Source organism: Corvus kubaryi, unplaced genomic scaffold, assembly GCF_017639235.1.
Source record: "Corvus kubaryi isolate FWS band 111438036 unplaced genomic scaffold, C.kubaryi_AGA036_p1.0 37383, whole genome shotgun sequence".
NCBI classification, from domain to species: Eukaryota; Metazoa; Chordata; class Aves; order Passeriformes; family Corvidae; genus Corvus; species Corvus kubaryi.
Genome location: NW_024581125.1, coordinates 4061435 through 4089244, shown reverse-complemented (window position 1 = coordinate 4089244; position 27810 = coordinate 4061435). Strand labels below are relative to the sequence as shown.

Genomic DNA, 27810 nt, shown 5'->3' with positions numbered 1-27810 from the left:
CTTATGCAGCAACTTGGAAATTTCATACAATGTTTCTGCCCTGAAGTCAGCGTGAGACATTCTGGAGTGCTTATCTCGTTACAGTGACATCAGAAAGACCTTACAAAAGCTGGTACTGCCAGAGTCTCCAGCCCTTGGCATTTCTCTAAGAAGTTCTCCCACACACACACACACACACACACGTCATAGGTACAGGAGCAAAACAAAGTATCGGCTTCAAAAAAATTACAAATATATTTTAGTACAAGTACTTGGCTTGACAAGAATTCTACAATTTACATTTTGACACATTTTCTTTCATTTTGGCAGAAAGCTGCAAAAAAAATTTCACTCCACCCGTATGGGAAGTGAGTTTGAGAGCAAAACCTACTACCTTCAAGGGGAGAAAAAAATAAAGGCAAATAGGGAGGGAAGACAAGTACTGCAAAATGGTATACTGGAAGAGTATTTTCTTTCTGGGAAAAGCTTTTTTGTCATAGGAAAACCATTTAATGGATTTTTTTACATTGTGTATTACTTGAGGTTTCAAAACCAGAACAACTGAAATGCTGCTAAATGGGATAACAGTTTGCTTTTCATCTGCTGAATAAACACTCCACTTGAAAGACTGAGAAGTATTGTAAAAAGAAAAACTGACACTAAGTAAGTACTGGGGAAGGGAAGAAACAAGTACCAGACATACACAGTAGAGCAACTGATGTTTAAAGTGACTTTATGCTTATCCTCCCCTAATGCCTTAATTACCCAGGAGGATATAGCTGGAAATTGCAGTTTACAACAGCCCGACCTGCACCCTGCTCCCTTCCACCACTCCATCTACAGGTTCCTAATCCCCCACTGACTCCTGCTCCTCTGCCTCTCCTCTCCCTCTGCTGATTTCTTAGTCCTCCCTTGACACTTCTGCATTATACCCTTCCCCAGCTAGACTTACCTCAATGGAATTTGCCTAAATCCTGAAACTAGTGTCTTCATGTTGGTGATTAGCAGCACCCTATTAAAAGAAACACAACAAAACCCAGCCATAACCCAGCACACAGGGTGGCATTCCCTCCATTTCCCAGCTTTTGTTTATAGTCCTTTCACTTTTTGACTCTTCTCCCCTTGCATAACACTATCACTTTGGTTACACAACAGTGCAGACAACGTTTTGGGGGATTTTTGCTTGGGGGGAGGATTGCTTTGTCTTTTAGTGAATTTTTTTGTTTATGATCTTTTAGTTTCCAATGACAATAAAACTCCACTTGCATGAGCTTTTTAAGGCTCCTGTGTAGCAGCCTTCTCTCCTTGTATATTGAGTCATCTTTCCTCATCATAAACATCTGAAATTTTCTTCTTAATAATGAGATTCCTCGAGACTAGGAGGAGATTTTTACAATTATTATTTCTTTTTGTTTTGAAACTCGGAAACCTAGAAGTAACATTTCAAATTAATATGGTGGTTTCCAGTTTATTCACAGATTAGCAGTGTTTCAGATAAGCCAACTTCCACTGTTTATTCCTTGCCTAGATGGCATTTCAAAAGCAAAGCAAAGTCCCTGACAGCAGACAGCCTCTGGTGAAACACCCAAAATTAATCTCAGCAAGAATGCTCAAAAATACTGTATTTCAACCTGTTTTAAGGTCTCTTAGAGAAAACCTGCAGAAGAGAGGGCAACTACAAAAGCAAACTACAACACAACTGCCAAAACCTGGTTTCCTACAGCTTTGTGCTGTTTGTCCTGTAATCCCCAGCTCCTCCTGGGCAGCCTTCCTGATAGCTACTGGACAAAGATAAAGTGCTCTGGCAGATAGGCACCACTGTGGCACTGCCTCAGCTGAGTGCAGCAGACAGGATCTGACCCTGGCCAGCTTCTTCAAGCCTTGCCTGGGAGGCATCCCTCAGGCTTTAACTACCACTCCCAATTTTCAGAAAATCTACAGGATCATAGTGATTTCTGAGAATAGCAAGAACAGCTCAATAGCATAGTCTGCATTTTCTCATGGAAAAGTCTGCAGCAACGACCACAAAAAGGATATTGGTCCCATTGGGCATGTCCTGCTTAGGAGTATGAAAGAAAAAGGAAAGAAGTCCATATTTAATACACCTGGGCCTAGCCTTTAAGAGAGAAAAAAAAGATCCTTTCAGCAGGCAGCTTTTGTTTTCACTTCAAAAGCAGACCAGTTACTCATGATGTGCATTTAAGCATTTTAGTATTTTGTTCTATTAATAGCTTGGAAAAAACCCCATAAACCCAAACAGGATTATGTGGGGAGTCTCAACTTTCAGCAGCGCTCACTGTGCAGGGACAACTAGCCACATAAAACTGCAACTCCAGTGTTTTGTACACCTCAGAAGATATAAGTACAAAGTCCTCCTATCTGAAAAAAACCACCACCAAAAAACAGCACAACCCCCCACCCAAAAAGGATCTCTCTTTGAACACTAAGAGAACTCCATTTAAGACAGACCACCCGAAGTTTCAATCATAAAAAACAACAAAAAGGAGTCATTTCATGTGGAACTCATTAGCATTAATTTATGTTAAAATCCATGACTCATTAAAATCTCTCAACAGGTTTGTTTTCCTCCTTGTTCAGATCTGCTTCTGAACAGAGAATCAATATAATTTCCAAATTTACTACCACATCATCAACTAATTCTTTTTCAGTTTATAGCAGTATATTTGCAAAGCAACGTCTGAAGTAATTTTTAATATATGTTAAACACTTTTCGTAGTACAACAGATACCTCTGTAAGTAGGTCATACATATGTCTCTAACATAAATATCTGCAATACTTTCTGATCCATAGTAAAGTCCATATCAACGTTTCCCTGATACTTTTGAATTTCAGCCTTTGAAGAGAGGGCCATAAAACCTGGTCTTAAATGAGACCCACTCAACTCCTAAGATACTAATTAAGATGACTGGACTTTAAGCTGCTCAGACCATTTCCCAGGATTTCAAACCATGGACCAATACAGCAGGAGTCCTAAGGCACACAGACTGCTTTCTGAGCTGGTACATCCACCAGGCTTTATCCAGTGTAATTTTTAATATATCCTTTTTATCAAAATAAGCACAAAAAGGAAGTATTTACCCTTTGACAAAAGGTGTACTTTAATAATTTGGATTTTTTTGGCTCACATTGCAAATTGGAAATTGAAAATTCCCATTTTTAATTTGTTTCCCATTAGAGAGGGGTAGGTACAGAATACTTCAGTCACTGCTACGTTTTTGGGGAGAGAGATACTTCAGCATTTTGGAAGCAGGAAGCTTGCAGAAAGTGGATGGAAAGACTAGCTCAGGAGCACAGAACTCTCAGGGCAGGTTGCAGGACCTGATTCTGAGCTGCTGCCCAGAGCTTTTCTAACTACTTCGTGTTAAGTATCCAGCTCTGTAAGCGGTCCACAGTCTGAGAAGTCTCGCCCACGGTCACTCCGAAGCAAAGGAATATGTGACCGTAGGTACACGCTGATTACCAGAGAGAAGTTTCAATCCAGTGTTTAAATCCCGGGTGGGACAGGCGGGGCGGCCGCGGAGCGGCCCCGCCCCTGCACGCTCGCGGGCCCCGCCCCCGCCTCAGAGCCGCCGGCCCCGCCCCGCCGCGCGCAGGGACCGTTACCCCCCACCCCGCCCCCACCCCGCGCATGCGCCTCCGCCACTCCCGCCGCGGGAACCAACCGCCGCCCGGCCCCTCCGTGCCCCCGCTGCCTCACGGCGCCCCGCCGCGCCGCGCCCCGCGCTTGCCTCCGCGTCCGGCGGGATCTCCACAGGGGCGCCGGCGCCGCCGCTCAAGCCCGCACAGCCCCGCGCCCACCGCGGCTCACACTGCCGCTCTTGACGAGTCCGCGCCCAGCTAAAGCACAGCGCGGCGGGGCGGGGCCTCCCCCGTTCCTCAGAGGGAGGAGCGCGGCCAATCCGGGCCGCCGAGGGGCGTGGCCCCTTGCGGGGGCGTGGCCGCCCGCCATTGGCGGGGCCCCGCCTGACGCGAGGACACCGCCCGCCCGCGCCGAGGCCGTGTGGGAGGGGAACGGTCACAGCCGCTTCCCGCTCCGGACAGGTTCAACTCTTAACGCCCTGCATAGGTAAAGAGCTAAAAAAACACCAGAAACACATACATTCCAAGTTATTATCGCAAATAAAAGCCCTCAAGTTCACCTGCATCACATTCCCTCCCTCCGAACTCCCCCTCAGCGCCCTGAGGTGAACACGGGCACAGACGAAGAAACCCCTTTCCCCCGCGGGCTTTGAAGTAACCGCAGACAAGCATGAGATTGCATAGAAATGCTTTATTATGTTTATTTGACCAAAGTAATTAAAATAAGGCATTCCAGGTTAGATGTAAACATAGAGATCCGCTGCACAGCAGGTGGCTGCTGCACAGTGAGCAGGTGTATGGCAGCAACAGTAACAGTGTCAAGTTCTACTTGTCAAGGGGAAATACAAAGTTATTTATAAATTAAATATTAATTTAAATATTAATTAATTTAAAGTAATATTTAATTTTGTTCATTTGTTAAGAATAGGGCTTCTCTCAAGATTTGATTCTGAAAAGTGAGGTTTGGATTCAACACAGTGGGTTCAAGTCTGACAGACCACGCTCCCCAACGTTCCAGACCTAAAAATGCCTTTCACTAGCAGAACTCTCGACACCCAGAGAATTACTCTGTTCTACAGAGACATTTAAAATTTAAGTTGATTAAATATTAGATAGCCTGCATATGAGCACACTGTTACTACTAACACATGCTTTAAGTGTCACTTCCTTTAAAGAACATGATACAGCACATTTATTTTACTTACATTCTGATGTCTGATTTTATGCCATGGATTAATATATAAAAGGATTCTGCAAGACTCTGCAAAGGAGTAAGCATCTGCCCTACTTGTCACTGACAATGTCTCTAGCAATAAGTTCTTTCATTATTTCATTGGTACCACCATAGATTGGCTGAACGCGGGCATCCACAAAAGCTCTGAGGGAGGAAAAAACCAAAACAAAACAAGGAAACATTACAAACAACACCTCAGAATGAACATACAATTTAAAAAAAAAAAAAAAGAGTGTTTTATCTTTAGAGATCCCTCTTTTCAAAGTATACTATTCCCATTGATAAAGTAGTTCTTATTTTCTAAGAAGCTTCAACTACCTAGAATATTACAACTTCCCAGGGTGCTGTGTGCCAAACCAGGAACTGGGTCAGTGTCTCTTCCCTGTTTGTTTATAGCATGAAGTCTCCACTATTGCCTCTAATTAAACAAAAATTAAAGCCCTATAAACCCAGACTCCTGCTACTACTCCACTCCCAACTCTTGTTCCTGGTGACAGCACACAGGACGATGACAGAGAACTTTTCCATCTTCATTCTGCTTCATCATATAGAGAGCAGCCCAGGAGCAATGTGGCATTCTCTGGAAATCTATATACTGTACACACAGACAAGCAGGGGGACACCCTGAATAGGGCTTACTGGCCTTCGTATAAGACAGTGCAGAACACTCACAAATTACACTCATTCCAAACATCGAGGAACAAGTTATTTTAAATTAACATTTCATACTCAATGTATTTAAAATTTTAAAAAAATCTAAACCTACTCAGTTAAAAAATCAGCTTACTCATTTATGAAAACGGCACAGCAGTCCTGTTTGTGCTATTTCTACTGTCAGATTACCGCCTCTTTTTTTAATAAAAACAGTACCAAAATCTCTACTTAGTGTCTGTCACATGGCTTGTACACAAACTTCACAGATAATACACAAGGATATATACAAAAGCTCCATAAATGTCTCAATTCATAGTCAGAAAAAAAATGGGAATGACAAATCCCTTTTCTACATATAAATCTCTCAATTTTTTCATTTAAAAAGGTATAAAAATGCTGAATGTAGCCAGTTATGCTCTTGATTTGACAATTTGATACTCAGTGGTATCTGATCAACATGCTTTCTTCATACATATGCAATTAATTTCAGATAAAACAAACTAGCTCCTCTCTCATTTCTACTTTTACAGTTTTCCTTCTGTTTTTTCAATTAACATTTTCTTCTAAAAAACCAACTTCTCTTTTGTGAAAAAAAAACAGACAAAAATTGGTGAACAGCTTATGAGTTATTTGGAGAATCAAAACAAAGCTTTCCTGCAGACTTCTGTACAGTAGATTCCCTTTCAATTAAACATGATGAGAAAAGGAACAGTAAATCACTACTAACACTAAACAAGCGACACATAGACATAAAGAAGTGCCTCATTTGACTTTGCTGGTAATCTTTCATCATACAATCTGAAATGTTACACTTACTTTGCAATTGGATACTCCCACATGTACCCCCATCCTCCATGCATTTGTACACACTGAGTAGCTATGCTGTTTTGGAGATCAGAACACCTTAAATGGCCAAAAGGAAATTTGCTTTTAGAAGGACATTATGTTGCAAAACCTTACAAAAGATAAAGATATGTTAACAAGACAAATCCATAACATGATTAGTAAGAAATAAATACTGTTCAATTTAATGCATTTAAGTTTTGTTCCCTTTATGGGACAGCTTTCAGAAAATGAAAGGTTTCAAAACAGACAGGCTTGTTTACCTTTCTCATAGGCCAAGAGAATCCTTTTGTGAAGCAAGTTGATACAGTCTCTTTTCTTACGAAATCCCTCAGCTTTGTCAGAAATTAACAGTAAACCAGGCTTCCCCCCATCATTCCCATTAGCAACACACCAGGATGCTCTTTGAGCATAACCATCACCTGGGCATAATTTATTTTCCACAACAAACTTTATAGCCTTCAATTCTAAAACATACTGTAATTCTTCAACAGCATTTGTTGACTGCGAAATTTGGACTTAATAGCAAAAAAAAAATTTAACTGCACTGGAAGCTCAAGTTGAAGCTAGAACACATGAAAAAAACCACTTTCTAACCGTACAGCTTTCAGTGGGCACAGAAGAAATGAAAATGACAAGTCAATTGCTTCTCGTGGAATAATGGCCTTTTCCCCAAACCATCCCCTCATTCAGTTAAATCCTTATCGTTTATTACACCAACTTTAATTCTGCAGTGAGTTACTGCAACTATCTTTCCCAAATATATTCTCAAGTTCTTTTAGGTACGTAACACAACCTCTGACCACAAGAAAAACCAAACCAAAAAAACCCTACAGACCTTTCTCCAGATATGAAAAAAAGAGATGCACAAACCAGGTTTTAAAATCTTTCAAAGCTCTAACCTGAGTCATTGGCTATACAAAAGGTTTGAAGGAAAATTAGAGACTAGACAGAATCTCCTAATACATTGGGAAATAAAGCAATTCTACATTCAAGTATTTTCTAAACCATTTAAGAGAGTCTTATGGAAGGGTCACAGGGACACCACTAGGGAAAGAGGAAATCCACAACAAATCATGATGGTAAACAGCTGGGAAAGCAAGGGTGTTTCAAATGCCTTGTTTTGGGAAATTTGTTGAGGAAGTGAGTCTGCATATCTCAGCTGGCATTAGTTGCTTCCTCCTCCTCAAAACTGAATGCCTCTGCTTCTGTACCGGGTACTTCTAGGTAATCGCTGCCAGGAATAACACTCAAAACCCTTCCTTCCATTGTAAATATTTCTGCTCATTTCATCTATACTTATTTTGAAAAGCCTAAAAACTGTAAACCTGTGTATCTTCCATAAATGTCTTTGCTCATGTCTCATGTGCTTTTTTTCTCCCATCTTTGCAACAAGCTAAAACTATACAAATTCATGTACCAGTTGTTTTTCTCTCATAAAACTAAGTTAACATATAACACCATCAAGTATGGGATGAGGGAAAAGAAGTTCTGGACAATAAAGGAAAACACTGTTCAGTCTCAGTTACAGCAACAGCCATAGCCAACTATTTCTTCCTAAAACCAGATAGCTTTGAAAACTGGCTGGGCCTAACAGCTACTGTTAAGTAACATTAATGAAATAATATCACAGAGCTTCAAAAACATTACAATTTTTCTCCAAATATTCACATTTTGCTTTTAAAGAAATCAAACCAAGCCATACACCCCATTAAAAAAACAACAAAGGAAACAGAAAAAACACCCAACAACAAATTGCTAACAGTAAAATGTAAATTTTTCTCTAAATACCAATGGAGCACTCACTTTTACTTAAGCTAAAGCTGAGGCATGATCTTGTTATTAATGGAAGCCTATTTTAAAAGTATGCCTTTATTTTGAAATTGATCTGGTTAACCAACCCTGGTATTCAATGTAACTGTGATTTTTGTTGACCACATCATTAGAGTTAAGAACATGCAAGTAACACTTCTAGATGACTGTTAGCACGTACCAATACTTTGCCATCGAGGCTGTTGCGGAGTCCAGGCGTTTATCTGCATGGAGCTGCAAACAGCTGTCCATAAAAGCTCGAGCCACACAAATCTGTGTTTTTATTTCGGCCAACTTGTGCTGTACTGTCTTGTTTTGGAAGTGGATAGAGAGGGTAGAGGAAAGAAGTATAGGGCAGTTTAATACTTTAGGTAGAAAATGCAGCATTTTCCGAAGGACTGCTGTTAGAAATAACTATTTCAAACAACTTTGGCTCTGTATGTCAGAAGAGACACCTTACTTTCCAGACAATAATGTCTTCACCAGTCTTATTAGACAAAATGAGATCGTTCTTTATTTCTCACGGTCAACTCAAAACACGAAGTTAAGAGAAAAAGCACAGGAGAAAGGGAAAACAAATTCCTAAAGAGCAGGAGGCCCAGAGTGCTCTGTCACTCTTGGCTCCCTCTTGTGAAGGAACATCCTTTCACTCTGTAGAGCCATGAATTTTCCCAATTCATAACCATCTATTGAATGCTTTTTCTATGTATTCTTCAGAGTTTAAGCTACATGCAAAGAGACCAAAGCAAAAAATAAAATAAATTTTAGACTATCAGAAAGTTTTTCAGCACTGAGTTCTGTCACATTGGAAAATGGGTCTACAGAGAAGAGGTAAAATCCATCATAAGGTTATGTAAAACCAGACTAGGAAGGCATTCGACCACCTTCTTGTAATTTTGGTAGGGAGGGGATAAAAACATCACCCACTAATAGAAGTTCTTTCTTATTTCAGTTCTAGAAATGTATATAAAAAAATCTTGCTTCCTTTGACAATAAATATACTGGACCAGTGTACTACTATAAGGAAAGAATTAATTTCAAATGCTGTAATGTGGCATGACTAAATGAATTAGCCCAAGACAGAGCTCTGATTGGAAGGGATTATTTATAATATGCACACTCGAGTCATCAGCAACAAAAAAAAAAAGGAAATTGAAGAGATATGCAGAAATTCATTATTTTGGCAAAAATAATATACTTTATGAAATTTACTGTCCACCTACTGGTGGCCTAGCCTAAAAAAGGAGATTATTTTGGAGATCTCTGCACAGTGAACTACTACAAATAGGAGGCATCCCCTACCTACATTAAAAAGTTAAAATATAGCTCTTTTGCTTTACAGTCGCATAGTGTGCATACTAAATTCCATCTGGAATTACAGATTAATGAAAGTTAACTTTAAAAACAGATGAAGATCATAGTCTCCTGAAGGATACCTAGCATTCCAGCCTCTAAAAGTTCCAGTTCTGGTTTCTTCACAACTAAAGATTTGAGTTTGACAAACGAAGTTTCAAGACACAGAAATGGATTTTTTTGTTAGTTATTTAAAAAAAAAAAAAATCAAAATTTCCAAAGTATATAAAAAAAAGAGGCAGCCAACATCTTTAGCCCAGATGAGTCAGTTCTATCCTAAAAACCAAATATGCAGAAGCTTGGCCTGCCTCAGCCCTAACAGTTAATGTCGATGTCAGGAACACTGTAGTATAGCAATCCTGTGGAAAGCAATGTATGTTTTATGACTGCAGCTAAAGACTGTAGGCACAAACATCTCAAAACTCAACTACCTACCCCTGTCAGGAGTGAGCTCTGCCCACAGAGCATGACCCAACAGTTTCACATGCAGTCACACAAACACCCAGAGTGCTGCTGGCTGAGGATTCTCATTACAGCATTCATGAACACCTCCACAGCACTTGGGCAGCAAGGTCACTCCTGGGAGTCCCCACGTCCAGCAACATCCAAAGTAATTTTTCTGCAATGCTCTGTGTGCAGAGGAACACAATACCTGCACAGGCAGTCCCCAGGATTCCAGGCACAGACAAATACATGTAGGTGTGATGGACCCTGTGATTAGGACCTCCAGCTGTAAAATGCAAGCCTAAGATCAACAAGGGAATTGTTCTTTAGCAGCAGCAAGGAGCCAGTATACTTCCTGCCTACCTATTTCCCTCTCAGAAGTAGCGCTGCTGGGAGGTTACCTACCCAAGTTATAAAACACAAACATTAAGGCTTCTCTGGTGCTTTTTAAAAATTATTATTTTTGCATTTCAAAGATGAACGATGGTCATGGAGGCAAAAAACAGACACAATACAACAGTGAAACCTATGAAAATAATCCTTTCAAAACAGCCTAGTGATTTTCATTTAGCAACTATTTCACATACACAGATGTATAGCAACCACACGCTAGAACTTGTACACAAGTGGCTCAGTTCTAACTCACCTGCAAATGCGCAATTGTCTTCCCAAAAGCTTTTCTTTGCTTCACATAATTTCTTGTTTCTTCAAACATGAATTCACAGCCAGCAAGAGCCATATCAGCAATTAGCAGTCTTTCCTTTTGAAACACAAATTACAGAATCCAGTTGAGTTAGTCCTACATTCCTCCGCATCAGATGTACAATTAGGACACAGATGTTCAGTGTTGTTCATTAAGGGAGTGGGAGCAGAAGTCACATAAAATACCAAACCAGACATACTGCATTACTGACATTAACAAGTGGGACAAATGCCTTGCTGCCTAAAGCTCACTTTTAAGTCTTTACTGGGATAATACTGCATCACAGTGACTCAAAAAATAGCCACAGATTGACCACAGGAATCTTACCAACTGAAAAATTCACATCAGATTCTGTTTCAATTATTGGCTTTCACTGCTCAGCTTAAACAACAACTGTGTTGGAACCCTGGGTTCTGAGAATTTCAGCCTTTCAGCGCTGGCAAGCAGTGATCCTCAGAAGCACACTGTATTTGATCTGAAACCCTGGGAAAGGCTCCCTAAATTGTGTGATAACACTGAGGTTGTTGCTGTGTAATTAAAAGTTATATCATTGGGTAGAATATGTAGAGGTGTAAAAAATTAGGTTTAGGGGATATAGGCAACAATATGGAGGATTTTGGGTGTGGATCTTCTTCCTTTCTCCTTCTTCTTCACAAATCTAGGGGTTCTGGTGTTGCATTAAAAAACCCGCAACTGTGGGTTGCGAACAGCTAGTTATTGGATTATAAATAAAAACAAGTTACTTGGCTGGGCAATTTAGACCTTAAAAAGCCTTGGAAGTTAGAATTCATGGCCATTTTCCCACCTTGTTACCTTGGAGGCACACTCTGTGCAGCTGTGTTATAGATAAGATATAATAAACAACTAAGTCTGAAGAAATTCCCAGTGTCCTGCATTTTAACTCAAACTCTGAGTAAAAGAACTCACGAAATAGAAGCAAAAAAGAATAGAAACGGTAAAAAGAGTAAATTAACCCAGGGACACTAATACAACTATTTAATAATTTCAATAGTTCAACTCTAGGGGGGAAAAAAAGCCTACAAAAATTGGCTTTTCTTTCCTCATTGCACAGTGAAAAACAAAAACTACATGCAGAACAATTGTTTCTGGAAGCATTGAAACAGTCTGATGCATTGCATTGAACCTGTTCATGAGCACATCTATTTAAAGCAGTAAAGATTTCCTTTGATCAGGTTTTTTATTTACTCACAGTATAAAATTAAAAAACATGATCCCTACCAAATGAGGTAAATACAACATCAGAGCTTTGACAAAGCACAGACACATTTTGAAAAACCACATTGCCTCTTTGTCCTTCCAAATAATCCCAAAACTTCATAAAGTAAGTTGTAAACTGGCAAAGTATTTTGGCAGCTAAACAATTTCTTTACTTTGTTAAATGAACAGAGTTCCATGTAACTTTAATATGCTTCTACTTACAGAAGAGCTAGAACAGCAGCGCTTGTTTCTTGGAAGAGAATGCCAAATGAATCAGACACGTCCAAGCTGCACTTAATTTACTAAGCAAAGTGCTTCCATACTAGAAGTACACAAGAAATATGTGGTATGTTCTTTTTAATACACTACCCTCAGGTTCTTCAATAGTTGGGTTGTTGATCTGGCTTTGAGCTGCTGCGATATCAACATTTTTAGCAATGCCCAAAGAATTCTACACCTAGCACTGTGTGCTTCAGTTTAAAATCAGCAGTATCAACAAAACATTGCACACAAGACTGTCAAAGACTGGAAAAGCTTGATGCCTCAAGACATTTTGGGATGCACGTGTGGGGGTAAGGGGGCAGGGCGGGCCCTGCTCTGATGAGGTGTGCCCTGCTCTGCACACCACACCCCCAGCCCAGCCCTAGAGCATCCCAGCCCTTCAGTGTCTGTCAGTTGCGGCACACTGGAGGCAGTGCCCCAGTCTTGCCTAAGCCAGCTCCTGAATGGCCAAGTGATTAAAGTCCCATCGGAGGAGGGCCAGGGTAGCTCTGGGGTTTAAAAGGCTGACCACAAGGGGAGCATGTCTTGATCCTATCAGCCTCTTGGAGTTTCTACCTCATTGTTCTGGTTTGGCCAAATTTAGAAATATATCCTCTGAGAGAAGGCAGGTTACAACCAGCCCTCCCCCACCAGGTTCAGGAAAAGATAAATTTTCCTCGAAGGAAAGTGAAAGAGATAAAAACTATTTATTTAACAAACACACAGCAAAAGGATAATAATGTTAAATAACAAAACCTCTCGCTCTGCTGAGAGAAACCTGGGAAAATTTCAGAGTCCTTCCATAGCTCTCTCTCTCCCCCTCCTTGGAGCTGGGACGGGGTGGTAGGCCCACCTCCAGGGCCAAGGCCTCAGTGGAAATTCCTCCTGATGCATTCCAATGTTGAAACAGTCCAGCAGAGGGAAAAAAAAAGAAAAAACAAAGTCCCAGGAAAAACAAAAGTTTAACTCTCCGTCTCTCTCCAGAGAAAGAAAAAAGAGCTGAAAAACTGGCCAAAAGCAAGCTGGGTGCCTTCCCCACTCCCGCTCTGCTGCCACAGCTGAAAAAAAAAGTCTCTCTCTCTGTGTCACCTTGAACAAGCTGCAAACTGCTTTGAAAAAGTTTTGCTCAGGTTTTCCTCCCCCCTCTCAGGCTCAGCTTAAATGCACAGAAAGGCACAAAATTAATTTCTGGGCATGGGCCAGCAATATGGGATACACATCACAAAGTCACCCCAAGACACTCATCACTGGAACTCAGGAGCTGGTAGTTGTATGTGTGGTTTTCTGTATTTTTCCTATCTTTCTCCTTTTCTTCTTCTTCTAATTCTCTTTCCATGGAACATTTTCGGTAATGACACATGGGACGGGTTTAAATGTCGCTAAGTTAAAACAACTAATTTAATGCTGTGATAAGTGTGTTCTATGTTAATTGGATGTTGCACTACATCCTTTACCAAAGCTCCTTGATTTTCTATATTTTGCCAGTAAACCTGTGTAATTGTGACTCTTGAGAATATCTGGTTGCTACTTCTCCTGTGAGCTTAACCCACAGAAATGTTTTGGGGTGTTACAAACGCATCCCGCTTTGGCAACCCAGGTGGCTCACCACAATACATAAACTTCAGGACTAATGACAAAACCTAACAGCAAACACTCACATTCCTTTTACCTGAGGGAGCTCTGCCATCAGATAGTAGAATCCTTTGTTTTCTTTTCCAAGCAAGGCACTGGCTGGCAACCGCACATCTTCAAAAAACAGCTCTGCTGTGTCCTAAGAGGATTTGAAATGCAAGAATTGAGAGTCTGACATTCTCATCTCATTACGCTAATTTTGCCCTATTTTTTTCTTGCTATTGTGCACTTTAACTTGAAATCCCAAAATTATCTAGCCTGGAAGGATCCTCCAGAAGTCATCTAGCTTACATCCTACTCAGAGCAGCTCCAGAAAAAACAATCAGCTGAGGGCCTTGTCTAGTTAAGCTTTCCAAAGCTCAAAAGATAAAGGCTCCAGGACCTCTCTTGGCCCCTGTGCAAGTAACCAATCTCTTTCCTGGTGGACTTTTTTCCGTACTACCTAGTAAGAATTTTCCTTAATGTAACTTGCCTCCTTTGCTACTCTCCCCTTCACTCTGCTCCTCAAAGAAGAATCAGGCCCCACCATCTCTATAGCTAATGGCATAAGTAAGATCCTGTCCTTCCAGGCTTCTTCAAAGTAAACACATTCAGCTTCCTCAGCCTCTCCTTGCACATCATATGCTTCAGACTTCCACAGGCAAAAATCAGGATACATATGTTGCGTGTTTGTGCTCTGAAGTCTAACAGCTACAATAGCACCATAGTTCCATCTTATATTTATTTAGCAGTTGCCAGGAATTAAGTGGGTTTAGACTTTCTCCAATTCTATTGCATTAGAGGTTGTATGAACTCACTTGAGCTTTCAGGCCAATTTTGTTCAGTTTGCGTCCTTTGATGAAACCTTTTGTTCCATTTTCCACCAGAAAAAGGCTGATCCCATGAGCAGGGGATCGGGCCTCCCGGTCTGTAACTGCAACCACGATCACTACATCGCTCATCCACCCATTAGTGATGAACACCTGTAAAAAAAGGCAATTTAGAATAAAACAAGGTGGATAGAGGTTAGAAGAGATCACCAAGTAGCAGAAAGAAAAATTACATTGATACTTTCACAGGTGAACTGAAAGGCAAGGTTCAAGTGTCCAGAAGAATTTTAAGCTTTTGATATTAAGTGTTCTGGAACAAGGCAGACATTAATTTGAGAAGTATTGTGAGGGGCGGAAGTGTGAAGTTAAAGAATGCACAGATTTGTTTCTTTTGTCTGTCCCATGATAAAGAAGGAATACAGTATCAAATGTAAATAAACACAGAGGTTCTCTTGTCTAGAAATTAAATTAGTGAGGCATAACACTCAAAACTATCAATGCTTCTTGTCACAACTGCTTACTATTATCCTGTAGAACAACTCATGAGCCTGTCAAATGGATCCATCTTAAGTCCAGCAAAAGAAAGCTTTCTGTCCTGCTTGGCTTCAAATGAGCAGCATAAGCATCTTTTTTAACACCTATGCATATGTATTTGCTTGCATACATTCTCACCACTGAAATTCTGCTAAGACCAGAAGTCTCTATCAGTACTATGTTATCAGCAGCAGTAAAAAAGATTAGGACATTTCATAGCTTTTTAAAAAATGGTCTGTTGAACCCACACTCCCACTTCAACACTATTTCTGCCTTCTTGTTTTTCATTATGGTAATGCATAAAGTGCTTTGCCACAGCTTGACAAGACAGTCAGAGCATCTGATGCAGCTGTTTTGGTTTTTTTGTAACATGACCACCGAGCTCCTGAAAGATTCCACAGCTTGCATTGTGGCAACACAAGTTTTTACTCAGGCCACAGAAGATTTCATGGCAGTAGTATATATATTTTATTGTTAAACATCATTACTAACAACCATCCTGCTCATACTACACAGCATATTTTTTCCCCTTTTCTTCACAGTTTAAGGGAAAATAAGCCTTTTAATAGGGTTATTTAAAAGCTACAAAAAGAACCTATACAAGCCCTCCCATAAATCAGTTTGTAAATTGCCTAAAACAGACCTATTTCAAGACCTATTAAAAAAGTAACTGGAACAAAAACGCCACCTACAACACAACCCACACAAAAACCCCAAACCAAAAGGATCGCGAGGAGATGCTGAGAGTGGTGCACATCCTGCTGCATTCAGCTAAATGCATTCAGTTCCTAGAGCCTATGAGCAGTACGTATGTCAGTGCACTTACCTTACTCCCATTAAGAATCCAGTCACTTCCATCTTTTTTTGCATATGTCCGTATTCCCTGCAAGTCACTAAAACGAAATTCAAAAGGTCCTTCAAAAAACCATTCTGGAAGCTGCAATTTGTATATTGAATTCTATCCAGTACAAAATAAGGTAGATTTTATACCATCCAGGCATGGGCTCAGTGAAAACAGATGAGGATAGTGAGACATCATGAAATAGCTGAGTGTAACAGAAACCACAAGCATGCTGTGGAAAAGGATGATAAATCTATGCAACCATACAGGCGTGTGAGGTTCCATTTCCTCATCTCTGCTTGTGGGAGGTGGTGTAACACAAGCACTGACATCAACAGGTCAGCATGCACTTACACCAGTATGCCTCAGATGACAAATGCCACACAAAACCACATCCTCTAAACAGGCTCAATTCTGATCAGGAGGCTGTGTGAAAAGCCATGAACAACATCTACCATTTGTAGAAACATGATGCCAACAGGTTTTGCACTTCATGTGTCCCTCTCTCTTTTGGAAACTGGTCAGATCAGCAGTGTCTACTCTAAACACTGGGTGCTGGGCAAGGAGGAACACTTCTCTGAAAGGATTCAGAGGAAAGAAAATCAAGGTGTTCTGTTCCACAGAAAAAGCTAATAGTAAAGCCAAGCCTTCTTTACCAATGTGTCTTAGGGTGACTTTATGATGTGTATCCCCTATCACTGCCCCATGCCCAGAAATTAATTTCGTGCCTTTCTATGCCTTTAAACTGAGCCTGAGAGGGGGGAGGAAAACCTGAGCAAAACTTCTTCAAAGCAGTTTGCAGCTTGTTCAAGGTCACACAGAGATAGAGACGGCTCTCTGCACTCAGCTGCGGGAGGAGAGCGAGAGCAGAGGCAAGCACCCGGCTTGCTTTCTTTTCCAGCCAGCTTTCGGCCAGTTTTCAGCTCCTTTTCCTCCAGAGAGTTGAACTTTGTTTTCCTGAGACTCCGATTTTTTCCCTTCTTCTCTGCTGGACGGTTTCAACATCAGAATACATTGGGAGGACTTTCCACCAAGGCCTTGGCCCTGGAGGTGGGCCCACCACTCCATCCCAGCTCTGAGGAGGGGGAGAGAGAGACTACGGAATGACTCTGAAATTTTCCCAGGTTTTCTCTCTACAGCGAGAGGTTCCATTATTTAGCATTAGTATCTTTTTTTTCTGCGTGTTTGTTAAATAAATAGTTTTTATCTCTTTCACTTTCCTTCAAGGAAAAAGTTTTTTTTCCTGAACATGGTGGGTAGAGGGGTGGTTTGTAACCTGCCTTCTCTCAGAGGATATATTTCTGAATTTGGCCAAACCAGCACACTATGTATATTATTTTTACACTGACTATACTTCATAAGTATGTTCACAGGACAAGCAAGTTGGTAACTATAAACTCAGACTGCAAAAGCAAATACAAAGCATAATTGCCCACAGTAGGACAAATACAGAAATGGATTCTGAGCTACTATCTTGAAATGACAAAGCTGTAATAAAGTAATCCATAATAGGTTTTTTGAGTTTTACGTATAATGCAGGATAGTCTTGTCCGTACAGTAACTAACCAGGAGGTTCAGAATGTTTTTCACTGACAAATCAATAGACAGCAAATAATGTTAAGACCATTGTTTTAATATTTGGCTTACCTGCCAGCCCCAGGTTCTGTCATGGCAATAGCTCCAATGCACTTGCCTGTAATCATTTGTGGGATAAAGTGTTTAATCTGTTCTTCAGAGCCATAGTTTGCAATGTAGGGCATGACAATATCTGAATGAAGGCTGAACCCTGGGCCTGTACAGTTAACATACATCCTGGAAAAAAAATAAGGGGGAAGTTCAGAAAAAAGTACTACCAAGACTTGAACACTGAACTTGCACTGTTACAACACAGACCCAATAACAAAGAAAACCCCACTACACAGAAGTCTCAGATATCTTCTGGCACTTTTACCATTATTTATAGAATGTAATTTCACAGCCAAATGGGTACATAACCTACCAGGCTAAATAAAAATGCTTTCCCGAGTTACAAAGCCAGTGGAGCATAATGACACTTGTTACTCAAACAGTGATCCAGAATACTTAAAACACAAGGGATTTACATGTATCTAAACCATCCTTTCCACAGGAAAGATAAGATCATTTTCTGTAAGCAAATGTAGTCCATAATGAGGATAATTCATGGAAAAAAAATACAGGCACAAACAATATGATCACTGAAATTCTTCCTGAAGCATCCAGTACTCACTGCTCCTCCCAGACGATGGCTGAAGAGAGAATATCCGCTCCGATGCCTCCATGTTTTTCAGCGATAGCAACACCCAGCAAACCCTGCTGTCCAGCTTTTTCCCAGAGCTCCCTGCTCACCTGGCCATTCTTCTCCCATCTGCAAAACGAACACAAAACCAGCACTGAACCCCTCATGTGCTACTGTTTATCTGTCATGGCTGCTGCCTCACACTGGAACACCAACAGATAGTGTGAAGGTACACAGACAACTATATGTCACAGCCAAGAAGCAGCAGCTTCATCAGAGTTTCTCATCTTCAAGTCCACAGATGCCACTGGCACTACAGAGACACCAACTGTAAAACAAGTTTGAACTCCTGCTTCCAATGTGTAACCTGACAGGATTTCATTAAGACTTCTTATGACTCTTATACCAGACTGGGATTTAGGCAATTTAGCCCCAGCCATCTGGATCATCACAGGCAGGTCTTTATCCTCCTGACATTTACAAATGTACATTTAGCCACATACAAAATGACTATAACACATCAGTATCTTTCACAAAAGACTTCACCAGTGAAAACTCTACCAGTGAAAAATGCTTTATCAGAATCAAATGATACCATATTAGTCAGTTTTGTATAAAAATCTGTCTCTGTGCACTTCTTACAAGTCAGTACTGTATCTTGGTAAATTACTGCTTTAAGGTACTTCCAAGTTTGTGTAAATAGATAGTTGAGGCTTATCTGCTGATAGTTTGCAAACTTTAACACCACAGCAATAATCTATTCTTGGAAAATTAGAGCCTCTTTATGGGGTTTGTCAACTCAATAGAAGGTTGGATGGTATTAATGCTCCAGGTTTTCTTTTTTTAAAGCTTTTATTTTCTAATGCCACAATTTTTAAATTACATGGTAAACAACATTCCTCTGATGCACATGTGTGCAGCAGAGCTATATCATAGCTGTTTACCCACATTTAATCAAGTATCTTATCCTACATATAAAACAGAATCATAGAAACACAGAATAGTTTGGATTGGAAGGGACCTTAAAGCTCACCCAGTTCTGACCCCTTACCATGGGCAGGGGTCTCACTAGCCCAGGTTGCTCCAAGCCCCATCCAATCTGGCCTTGGACACTCCCAGGGATGGGGCAGCCACAGTTTCTCTGGGCAACCTGTGTCAGTATTTCAGCTGAGTCACAAAGCTTTTGCTCCTACACTGGAAGTCTTAGATCTCTTTTTACCATCTTTGCTTTGCCTCTGATACCCACTTTCAGGGACATTCCTGTCCCTACCTCACCCAGCATGAAAGCTTCTCCTCCTCAAAATAATCCACAATTGCATTCACTGATGCTACATTTGTCTCTTCATCTCAGCCCAGACAATTAATATACTGTGCCTGAAGCCTCCTTGTTTACTTCAGAAGTGTGAGAACAGAGTGGTTTATTGGTCATTGAAGTGATGCAAAAACACAAGTTCAACTTGATTCAACCTCCCTAAGAAGTTGTTGTGTCAGCAAGATGGCAAATAGGATCTTCAGCAACCTCAAGCAGAGCCAATACATGTACACAGACCCGCCCTGGAAGTCCTAACACAAAATGAGGGACAATATCTGGTTTTATGGACAGAATATGACTGTACAGTGGAAAAGCATACTACTATGAGGTTGTGGTTTGAGGATAAAAAAAAAAACAGCTGTCACTAACCCTACTGTAAGCCTCCTGCTGCTCATTCTTGCCCCAGTCATGATGCTTCATACACTCAACTGAGGCACCTCAGCTGTTGGTGGATACACACTTGAGCTGTATCAGGATATTCCTATCTAGCAGGGCAATTTCAGAGTAAGTCCTTCAGTACCACTTGCTGTTTTTACTTCAAGTAAACTAGAAATTGCTTAAGACACTACTACAGCTTGACACTTTTGGTTCAAAACCATATCCTGAGTTAATTTCTTTCCTATCCACCACTATAATGTGATTGGATATGGCTAAAATAAGGGCTAAAATTACCCTCCAGCTCTACTTCAGTGGAATTACAACACCTCTACCCTGTACAGAAAACGCACATATTTCCACAGAAACAAAAATTAAAGAAATTCAAACAGAGATTTTGTGCAAGTTTCTTGGTAATACATGATTCACCTCACCATGCTATATGTACTTGTATGTAGCTACAAAATCTACTGCAAGAGAGACAGTAACCTAGACACATGATCAAAGCCTTTTTCACTATTTCCCAATAGTGTGGGAACTGAACTGTCCACCAACTCTCCCAAAAGCATCTGTGTCAGTTAATCCTACAGGAAGGGAAACTTTGCTGCAACTCTGCAAACTGCATTTGTCTGCTCATGGGCCCAAGCTGAGGATGCCAGATAACATACACTGGAGCTCAAAGGATGCATTCAATTTGATTATGTGTGATTTTCCTTCATGCATGACTTTGTTTTAATTTGGTAAATTTGTATATCCTATTGTATCAGGAGTAACACTGCAAAAAGCATTTTGGGGAAAAATTAATATTGGCAAACCAAAATGTTTAAGAGGTTATCTTACTCTGTGTGAAAAGGCAGCACTTCTTCCTGAAAGAACTTCCTTGCACTCTCCCTGAAGATATCATGCTCTGATGAGAAGATCCTCCGAATGCCTATATCAGTCAAAGTCTTAGCAGAAGATGGTTCCAGGCGCTTTGTGCCATGCTGTTCTGTTTGCAGAGGACTAAAAAAAGACAAATTAATGCATCTGTTAGGATACAGGCACCCTATTTGCATAACTCTTTTAAAAGGGAAGAAACACCCATGTTACTAAACATAGTTCACATCCCAACTCTGGCACACCATTAGGTCTCAAGGACACCCATGATAAATACAAAGAACTAACATACACTGCACTCCACTGGACTATTAATGGAGGTAAAGCAAGGCTGGTTTGTCCTTAACACTTCAAATAAATTAAAAACAATAACAATACATATATAGGTAAAAGAATAAAGTTACCCCAATGAAAACATATATAAAAACAAAATGATGCTGTAACAAAAAAAAAAAAACTGAAATAGTGGTAAATGTCAGTAATAGAAACCACACAAGGAAAGTATAATTATGAAATAAGAACAAAGGGTTTATAAAGCTTTTGTAGGGGTTTGGAACATCAAGGATGACATAGTACTTTAAGGCTTGCTTTTATTGTATTCCCATGAAACATCAGAAATTTTAAGTACAGAGCTGAGTACATGGAAGAGGCATTCACTCTTCCTTTCTCAAACTATTTTGTTAATCTCTCAGTTCCTCTGCACATCAACTGTGTGTAGTCCTACAGAACTCAGCTCAGCCTACGCTTATTTACTCTGCTGTAGAGACACAAGTCTTTATTTACTACCACATGTAGTTACTCAGGCTCTGCCAGTGAAATAATCCCCCTGAAACAAACTATATTTACTTCTAATAATATTTGGGAAAAATGGGATACAGCAACTTGCTGGTTGAGTATTTTGTACCCTCAAAGCTAGGCACACAGTGACTCTGAAAAGCTCTACCTTATTTTTAAAGCTAAGATGATGCTGAGCTTCATTTAAGCCCACCCGTTTGTTTAATTGTGGCTGACGCTGCACATGTCACACAGGGAAGGGCCTGGCTACTCCCTTATTCTAAACGACAGTCCTGGGAGAGACAACTCGAAGGTCTGGGAAGGTGTGATCCCACTCCTGCCTTTCTGCTCCCCCCAGCCCCCAAGCCCGAGCACTGCTGCCAAGGGGGAACGCGGTGCCCGGGAAAGAACACGCCCGGCTGTCACCTGCTGCCAGCACAGGACTCACTGTTCCCGGGAAGTGGAGCAAAGGTCGGGAGATCACGGGGATGGATGCGCTGGGGCTCCCGGGCCCGCGCGGCTCGGGGGGCTCGCCCAGCCCCAGCTGTCTCCTGCGATGGGGGCACGGCCGCGCACACACACACGTATGTGCACATACAGCACCTGTAACCCCTCCGCCACGCGTATACAGACCACGCGCATCCACGCCCTCCAAACACACACAGAGATGCGTACACACATCCACACAGAATGGATAGCACACACAGACAGCCCCGTCAGCCCGCACACACACACCCCCCAAGCAGGTGGGCAAAGACATCCACCCCGGTCTTTACGAAACCCAAGCTGAGGGGCGCTCACCCACCCTCACGGATCGGTCCCTTCCGCCCCAGCGCTGCCCACCATGGCCAGTTCCGCTCACCTGGGCTGGGCGGAGAAGGGTCGGGAGCCGGCGACCCGCAGGAGACCGCGCAGGCGGAGCACCCACGCCGCCATTTTACGGGACAGGGCGGGACAGGACAGGGCGGCACTGCCCCTGGAGCCCCGCGAGTTATCCCTGTGCCCGCCCACCTACGGCTGTAAATCTCTTCCGGGCTGGAGGCGGCAGTGTCGTGAAACAGCTGTATCATTAATAATTTTCTAATGTAGCTTTGCAATCACGTCATGGAGAGGAGCGGGAGCAAAGGTGACAGCCGGACGAAGGGGTTGTGCTCTGAAGGCAGCTCGTGTGATGGCACCCGGCATGAGGGACGACCTTCCTGGCCATGGCTCCGTCCTCCTTTCAGAGCCTTCAGGGAAGGGGCTGTCATCCCCTGGGGTGGCATGGCTGGAACCTGAGCCCCCTCCCCTGAGGGCTGCCCCTCACTGGGCCTTTTGGCCATTTTGCCTTCGTGGGGCTGGTCCTCCTGGTGTCAATGGGTCTTGATTTGCAGAATCTGCGCACCAAAATAATTTAGCATGCTTTTTAGGGGCGGTGTGTGTGTGTGCTTTTTCTTTTTCCCTTTTTCTTTCTGTGATAAAAAGCTATTATAGCATTGGCTTTCGCAGGTAGTAAAATGTAAGAAATATTATGTATTAGAATACATTAGGAAATATGTGCAAATATGCTAAGAATAACTTTGCTATGCGGATATTAACTAGTTAACATTATAACTGGGGTCAAAGTTACAAGATGCTGATACAGCTTGAGTTATAAGATACCAATATAACCTGAATCATAACTTTCTATGCAATGTAATAGCTAGTATATGGTTTACTAATTGCTTAATGTTTAAATAAAGGAAAACTCGCCAGGTGAACAATCTCAAGAATAGACAAGTATAGCTAGATACTACATCCTGCTGCTTCCCTAATGAGAAGTTGGCAACAATGAAGCCAATTAGCCACAAAGTAAAGAATTTAAACTGGTTGGATCCAGAAAGACCCAGGACCACCATGACTGCGCATGCTCCAAAGACGAAATTGAAAAGTTCAAGATGTGAGGGAGACCTGAGCCTTCGTCGAAGAAGACCCCTGAAGATCCTCACGATCATAATACGCCTGCTCTAATAGGCAGATCGGAGGAGGAACTGTGTTACTACCTTCTAAAGTGAAATGTAAATTAGTTCTCAGAAAAACTATGCATATGCATTGTGGTTTATTAAATATGCATAATGTTAAAGCATATAAACGGGAAATTTGTGTGTGTGTGCCTCTGGCTATGAGCCACACACCCAGTGCTGTGATTTTGCTTTAAGTGACCTTTGTCCCCTGTTGTCCCTTATTACATTTTAAAAAACCCAAAAAGAAGGGTGGGCTTCGTTTCTCACACTTTCCTTTTTTATTTTGAGTGCTGGTTCTCTAAACTAGGCAGTTTATGATTATCGTGTGCAGGGGCTTTCCAAAGGATGGAGGTGTTGTTCTGAACGTTACCCATCGCACAGCACCAATTCACACACAGAGGCAAGGTATTTCTATTTTTTTTATTCTAGTTTGCACAAAGTAGGTAGCTAGGTGGTAACCCATAAAAGGCTAGCTCCCCATTCATCAACACTTTACACTATCTATCCTCTTTAACAAGGGCATACATTTTATTACATAACCTCTTTATTAATTAGTACTCAACCCCCTATTTGCTAGTTATATCTCTCACTTCTCATGCAAATTAGTCCTCATGTGCAGTTCTTCCCTCCCTTTTAGTCTGGAGTCTTATTTTGAGTAGGTGGTCAATGAGTCAGTGGTCACAATCTCCCACTGCCAGAATTACCTTTCCTCCAGTTACTGCAATGCTCATAAACTGTGCTGATTAACAACTAAAAAAACCACAACATTCAAAGTTTTACTCAGTTATTCACATCTTGGAGGGCTCAATATCAGAGCAGGCATTACTTTAAGGAAGAGCGAACCACTGGAGGTGGGGAGAAGGATAAAGATTTAATAGTCTGCTCATAGCTCTTCATCCCTTTGGCCCCTGAGGTCAGCCTGCTGCATGGGGCATAGTCTTGACAGGGGATACTCTCCCACGTCAGCCCTTTTGGGAGATTTTTGAGCCATAAATGGGCATCTTTCACCAAGAAAGGAGCTCCTTTTACCAACAATACCCTGACCTAAAAAATGATACATATAACTAGATATGCTATAGAGATCTGATAACTAGATCTGATATCTAGAATATAACATGTTACCAATCATTATTAAGTATGGGGTTAAAATGATGTACAGTTCTCATAATTGGGGTTTTACATACTTCCCTCACTTCCTGTGTAATGTTGTTGAACTCTCAGGAATTACCCTCTGGAGTCATAAGATGGCACAAAAAAATTAAGCAAAAAGGAAATTTTGAACCTTGGTATTTGTTGAGAAATAAAACAAATGCTGAAAAGGCTCAAATTGCAAAGCAGATTGGACCAGAAGATATTTTTCAAACCTTCATCATTTTAAACTAATACTTTATTGGGAGTGAATTGTACAAAATCCATTGAAAGAATGCCTGTGGTTTGGGTGGGTTTTTTTATATTGATCCATAGTCCAAACCTGCTGTAAAGTTTTTTAACATATATAAAAAGTATTTTCAGCTATTGTGTTCCTACACCGTAAACCAGGAGATGGCACTACAGGAATAGCTATTCCTATGGATGAGCCTGTCTGAAAGCAGCAGTGCCTGTAGACAAGGGACGATGTTTTCAGTGTGACACACTGGCAAAACACAGAGCTGTCTGTACTTACAGAGAGACGCATCTGTATTACAAAACCAGTTGCAGCCTGGAAACTTGTCCTGCTTTTTCATTTGGGAGTCTGATGTCATTATATCAGAGTAGGCAGGAGGGAACCATGCAGGAGCAGTTGACAGGGAAGAAGTAAAAAGGAGATTGTTGGGAATTACTGAACTCGGATGTCCAGAGGTAAAATTTGGCTATGCTTGTGAGGTCCGGTCAGGTAGATCCTCCTGGAAAGTGCCTTCCTTAAGCTGGTGTTGGCTCCTGGGTAAGGCCAGCGTCTTGGTCATAGGTCTGTTAGCAAGCAGGAGGCTGACAGGGAGATTTGCATTCCCAGGGATGCCAGGTCACTCAATTTACAGTCTTGGTAGCTTTGTTGTAGCAAGAAAATCTGCCAGGACATATCCCATCACATGTACACCTGTGCACTATAACAGAGTTGAAAGATGGTAGATCTTGTCCTAAGCCACAGAAAAGTAAGATTTGTCCAGGCTTCAAGGATCAGTTTCTGGGATCCGGAAATTCCTTAAACAGAGAGTGGCAATCAGATTGACATTTGGCATTCTTTGGGAAGGAAGGCTACAAAAAATAAGACATTAAGAACAATTTTTTTCCTTTTAAATGTGCTTACAGAAAACAGAGTAGAAGTAGATACTGCAAAAGGACAGAGAATGCAAATGATTGTTGCTCCTTACAGATGCTGTTTCCAGTTCAGGATTGTGCTTTTCTTGCAACAGCCTAGTGGATCTTTACAGAGACACAGCAGAGCCAGGGTTAAGTGACAGTACTCTACTCCTTCCTAGCCCTGTCTGGTCCCTGTACCTCTGTTCCTCCTGGAGGCATAGGCACAGGCTGAATCTCTAATTCTTATTTTCTGCCCTTCATGGTGATGCTTTCTCTTTGTTATGGTCATCTCCATACCAGTACATGGCCTGTCCCTCCTTCCTGAACTCTGGTACATATGGCTCAGGAGAGGATAAGGTTTGCTCTAGCTTACTGGGTGTAAATTGTCCCAAATTAGTAGTTCTCCGCTGCTGGGTTAGTGGCAGATTTTTTTCTTTGACACTCCAAACTGCACAGATCTCTGTTACTCTGTGATAAACACTGTGATCCCTGTCATACCCAGAAGTAGCAATATCCACTCCTCTGGTATTAGAACTGTTGCCAGTGTAATGTAAAGACACCAAGTCAGAGGGCTCCCCTACAGTGTGTACAGCCCTGACCTGAGGACTTTGTGACATTTGGGCTTTGCTATGAATTGGTTTGGTTGAGCAGTCTCTTCTCAGTCATGCATTTATAGTTGTTTTTTCATTATTTCCGGTGTTAGTAAGTCATTGCTACAGCTGGAAAGAATCTGCATTCTCTTCAGTGTTCTGCTTTGCTGTGAGCAATGTCTAACATATTTACTACAGTGAATGTAATTTGAAGCATTATCTTGCTGAAAAAAAATGCACGTGGCCTTGCTAGATACCAAGTTAGCAAATAAAGGAATTGTACATTACTTGGAGATAAAGTGTTGATAGCTCTGTTGGTAAGACAGGTTGAAATGAAAATTGGGTTGGTTTTTGTCAAACTTAAAGTTCATCTGAGAAACATGTATTCTGTAGACATGAAGACTGTACAAGTATATTCAGGTAAGAACAGCCGTATAAAAGGAATGATCTGTTTTTAAGAAGAGACAATTTTTGCAGTCTTTCATTCCCACTGCAGAGTAAAAGAGCTTTTAAAAGAATTGAGCAAACAAGTCTCATTGTATGCATTTTTTTCTGTCAAATAATTCACCTGCAAATTTCGATGTGTATTCCTGAGCTGGGATATCATTAGTCCTCTTACGTCTGCAGCAGCATCTGTTGTTGTGGAAGGGTGTTCTCCTCCAGCGATAGGCATGTTGGATTTTATTTTGATGACAGACAACTTAATGTGAAAAACTACCAGTTAATGTAGCCCTTGGATGCAACTGTTCTAATTTTTCTCAGAGCTTTATTGTCACGTGCTTGCCTTTGAATAATGTTTGCTATCCAAGGTACAAATCTGAAGTGGAAGATCTGCTTACAGATATGTTCTTCTTGAATGATCAGTCTTTCTGTACAGCTCCCCTCACAGCTGTTGCCACCATGTCCCAGCCCCAAGGGTGATTTCTGACAGATGGCTGTCTCTGTAACTGGGTAACGGAAGCTCCTGCTCAAAAAGCCTGGTTACCTGTGCTCCTCTGTTTTGCCACGTGTGGTGGTGATACTGTCTGTAAAGCCAAGCTGCAGGATATGACCAGAGGTTTTGAAAACACAACAAGGGACAGCACTGGCCTCTCTCACAAAGCCCTTTATTTCCTTTTTAGACTTTCAGTCTGTGTTGCAAAGAATGAGTCCAACTGTTCATGTCTGACATTCATGATATGAATAGCCTAGAGGTTTGGTTTCTGGGCAGGTTGTTTAAAGCTGATGTGCTGTCTTTTTTAAGGAAGAATACAGTGCTAATTTAGCATGTGTGCTCATCAGGGGACCTCCATGTTCTTCGTCCAACTTTTTAGTGTTGGAATTATAGTGCAGGGAGAGCTAGAATAAGATGCAGAGCTCTCAGCTTACCTTCCCCCTTGATACGTGACTCTCCTTAGTGTGCCTTTGCATGGGGTCACACAGTGTCAGTCATGTGGGTGTCAGATGATA

General features: G+C 41.4%; 2 protein-coding genes and 1 long non-coding RNA gene across 8 annotated transcripts in view; 1 reads left to right on the top strand and 2 right to left on the bottom strand.

The window, feature by feature from the left end:
- The window catches only part of KANSL1L (KAT8 regulatory NSL complex subunit 1 like), a 65269-nt gene extending 61401 nt beyond the window's left edge, over window positions 1–3868 (bottom strand). For 2 of the 6 annotated variants that reach the window (XM_042035445.1, XM_042035447.1), the window contains exon 1: window positions 3730–3868. Coding sequence is in view for 4 of the 6 variants with exons in the window: in XM_042035444.1 (XP_041891378.1) it covers window positions 932–1023 (92 nt within the window). In the remaining 2 variants the exon portion in view is untranslated. Of the gene's footprint in view, window positions 1–931; window positions 1185–3729 lie in introns of those variants that run through there. The other 4 variants (XM_042035444.1, XM_042035449.1, XM_042035443.1 and 1 more) reach the window with 4 other exon arrangements.
- A 383-nt stretch (window positions 3869–4251) lies between these two features.
- Window positions 4252–22494, bottom strand: ACADL (acyl-CoA dehydrogenase long chain). Its single transcript, XM_042035394.1, has 11 exons — window positions 22375–22494; window positions 20703–20864; window positions 18167–18304; window positions 17566–17730; window positions 15904–15970; window positions 14532–14696; window positions 13772–13873; window positions 10567–10680; window positions 8305–8432; window positions 6285–6371; window positions 4252–4958 (listed from the first exon to the last, which is right to left on the bottom strand). Exons 1-11 carry the CDS (start codon window positions 22446–22448, stop codon window positions 4865–4867), a joined length of 1296 nt encoding a protein of 431 aa, XP_041891328.1. The 5' UTR covers window positions 22449–22494; the 3' UTR covers window positions 4252–4864.
- A 34-nt stretch (window positions 22495–22528) lies between these two features.
- LOC121668016 lies at window positions 22529–23569 on the top strand. Its single transcript, XR_006017221.1, has 2 exons — window positions 22529–22638; window positions 23234–23569. It is a non-coding gene; the product is annotated as an uncharacterized LOC121668016 (long non-coding RNA).
- The last annotated feature ends 4241 nt before the right edge of the window (window positions 23570–27810 follow it).

Coding starts and splice junctions, on each gene's coding strand:
- ACADL (XM_042035394.1), bottom strand. CDS start 22,448: ATGGCGGCGTGGGTGCTCCGCCTGCGCGGTCTCCTGCGGGTCGCCGGC. Junction 15,971..17,565: donor ACAGAACCTGGGGCTGGCAG/GTAAGCCAAATA, acceptor ATTTCGTTTTAG/TGACTTGCAGGGAATACGGA. Junction 14,697..15,903: donor GGATTCTTAATGGGAGTAAG/GTAAGTGCACTG, acceptor CTTTTTTTACAG/GTGTTCATCACTAATGGGTG.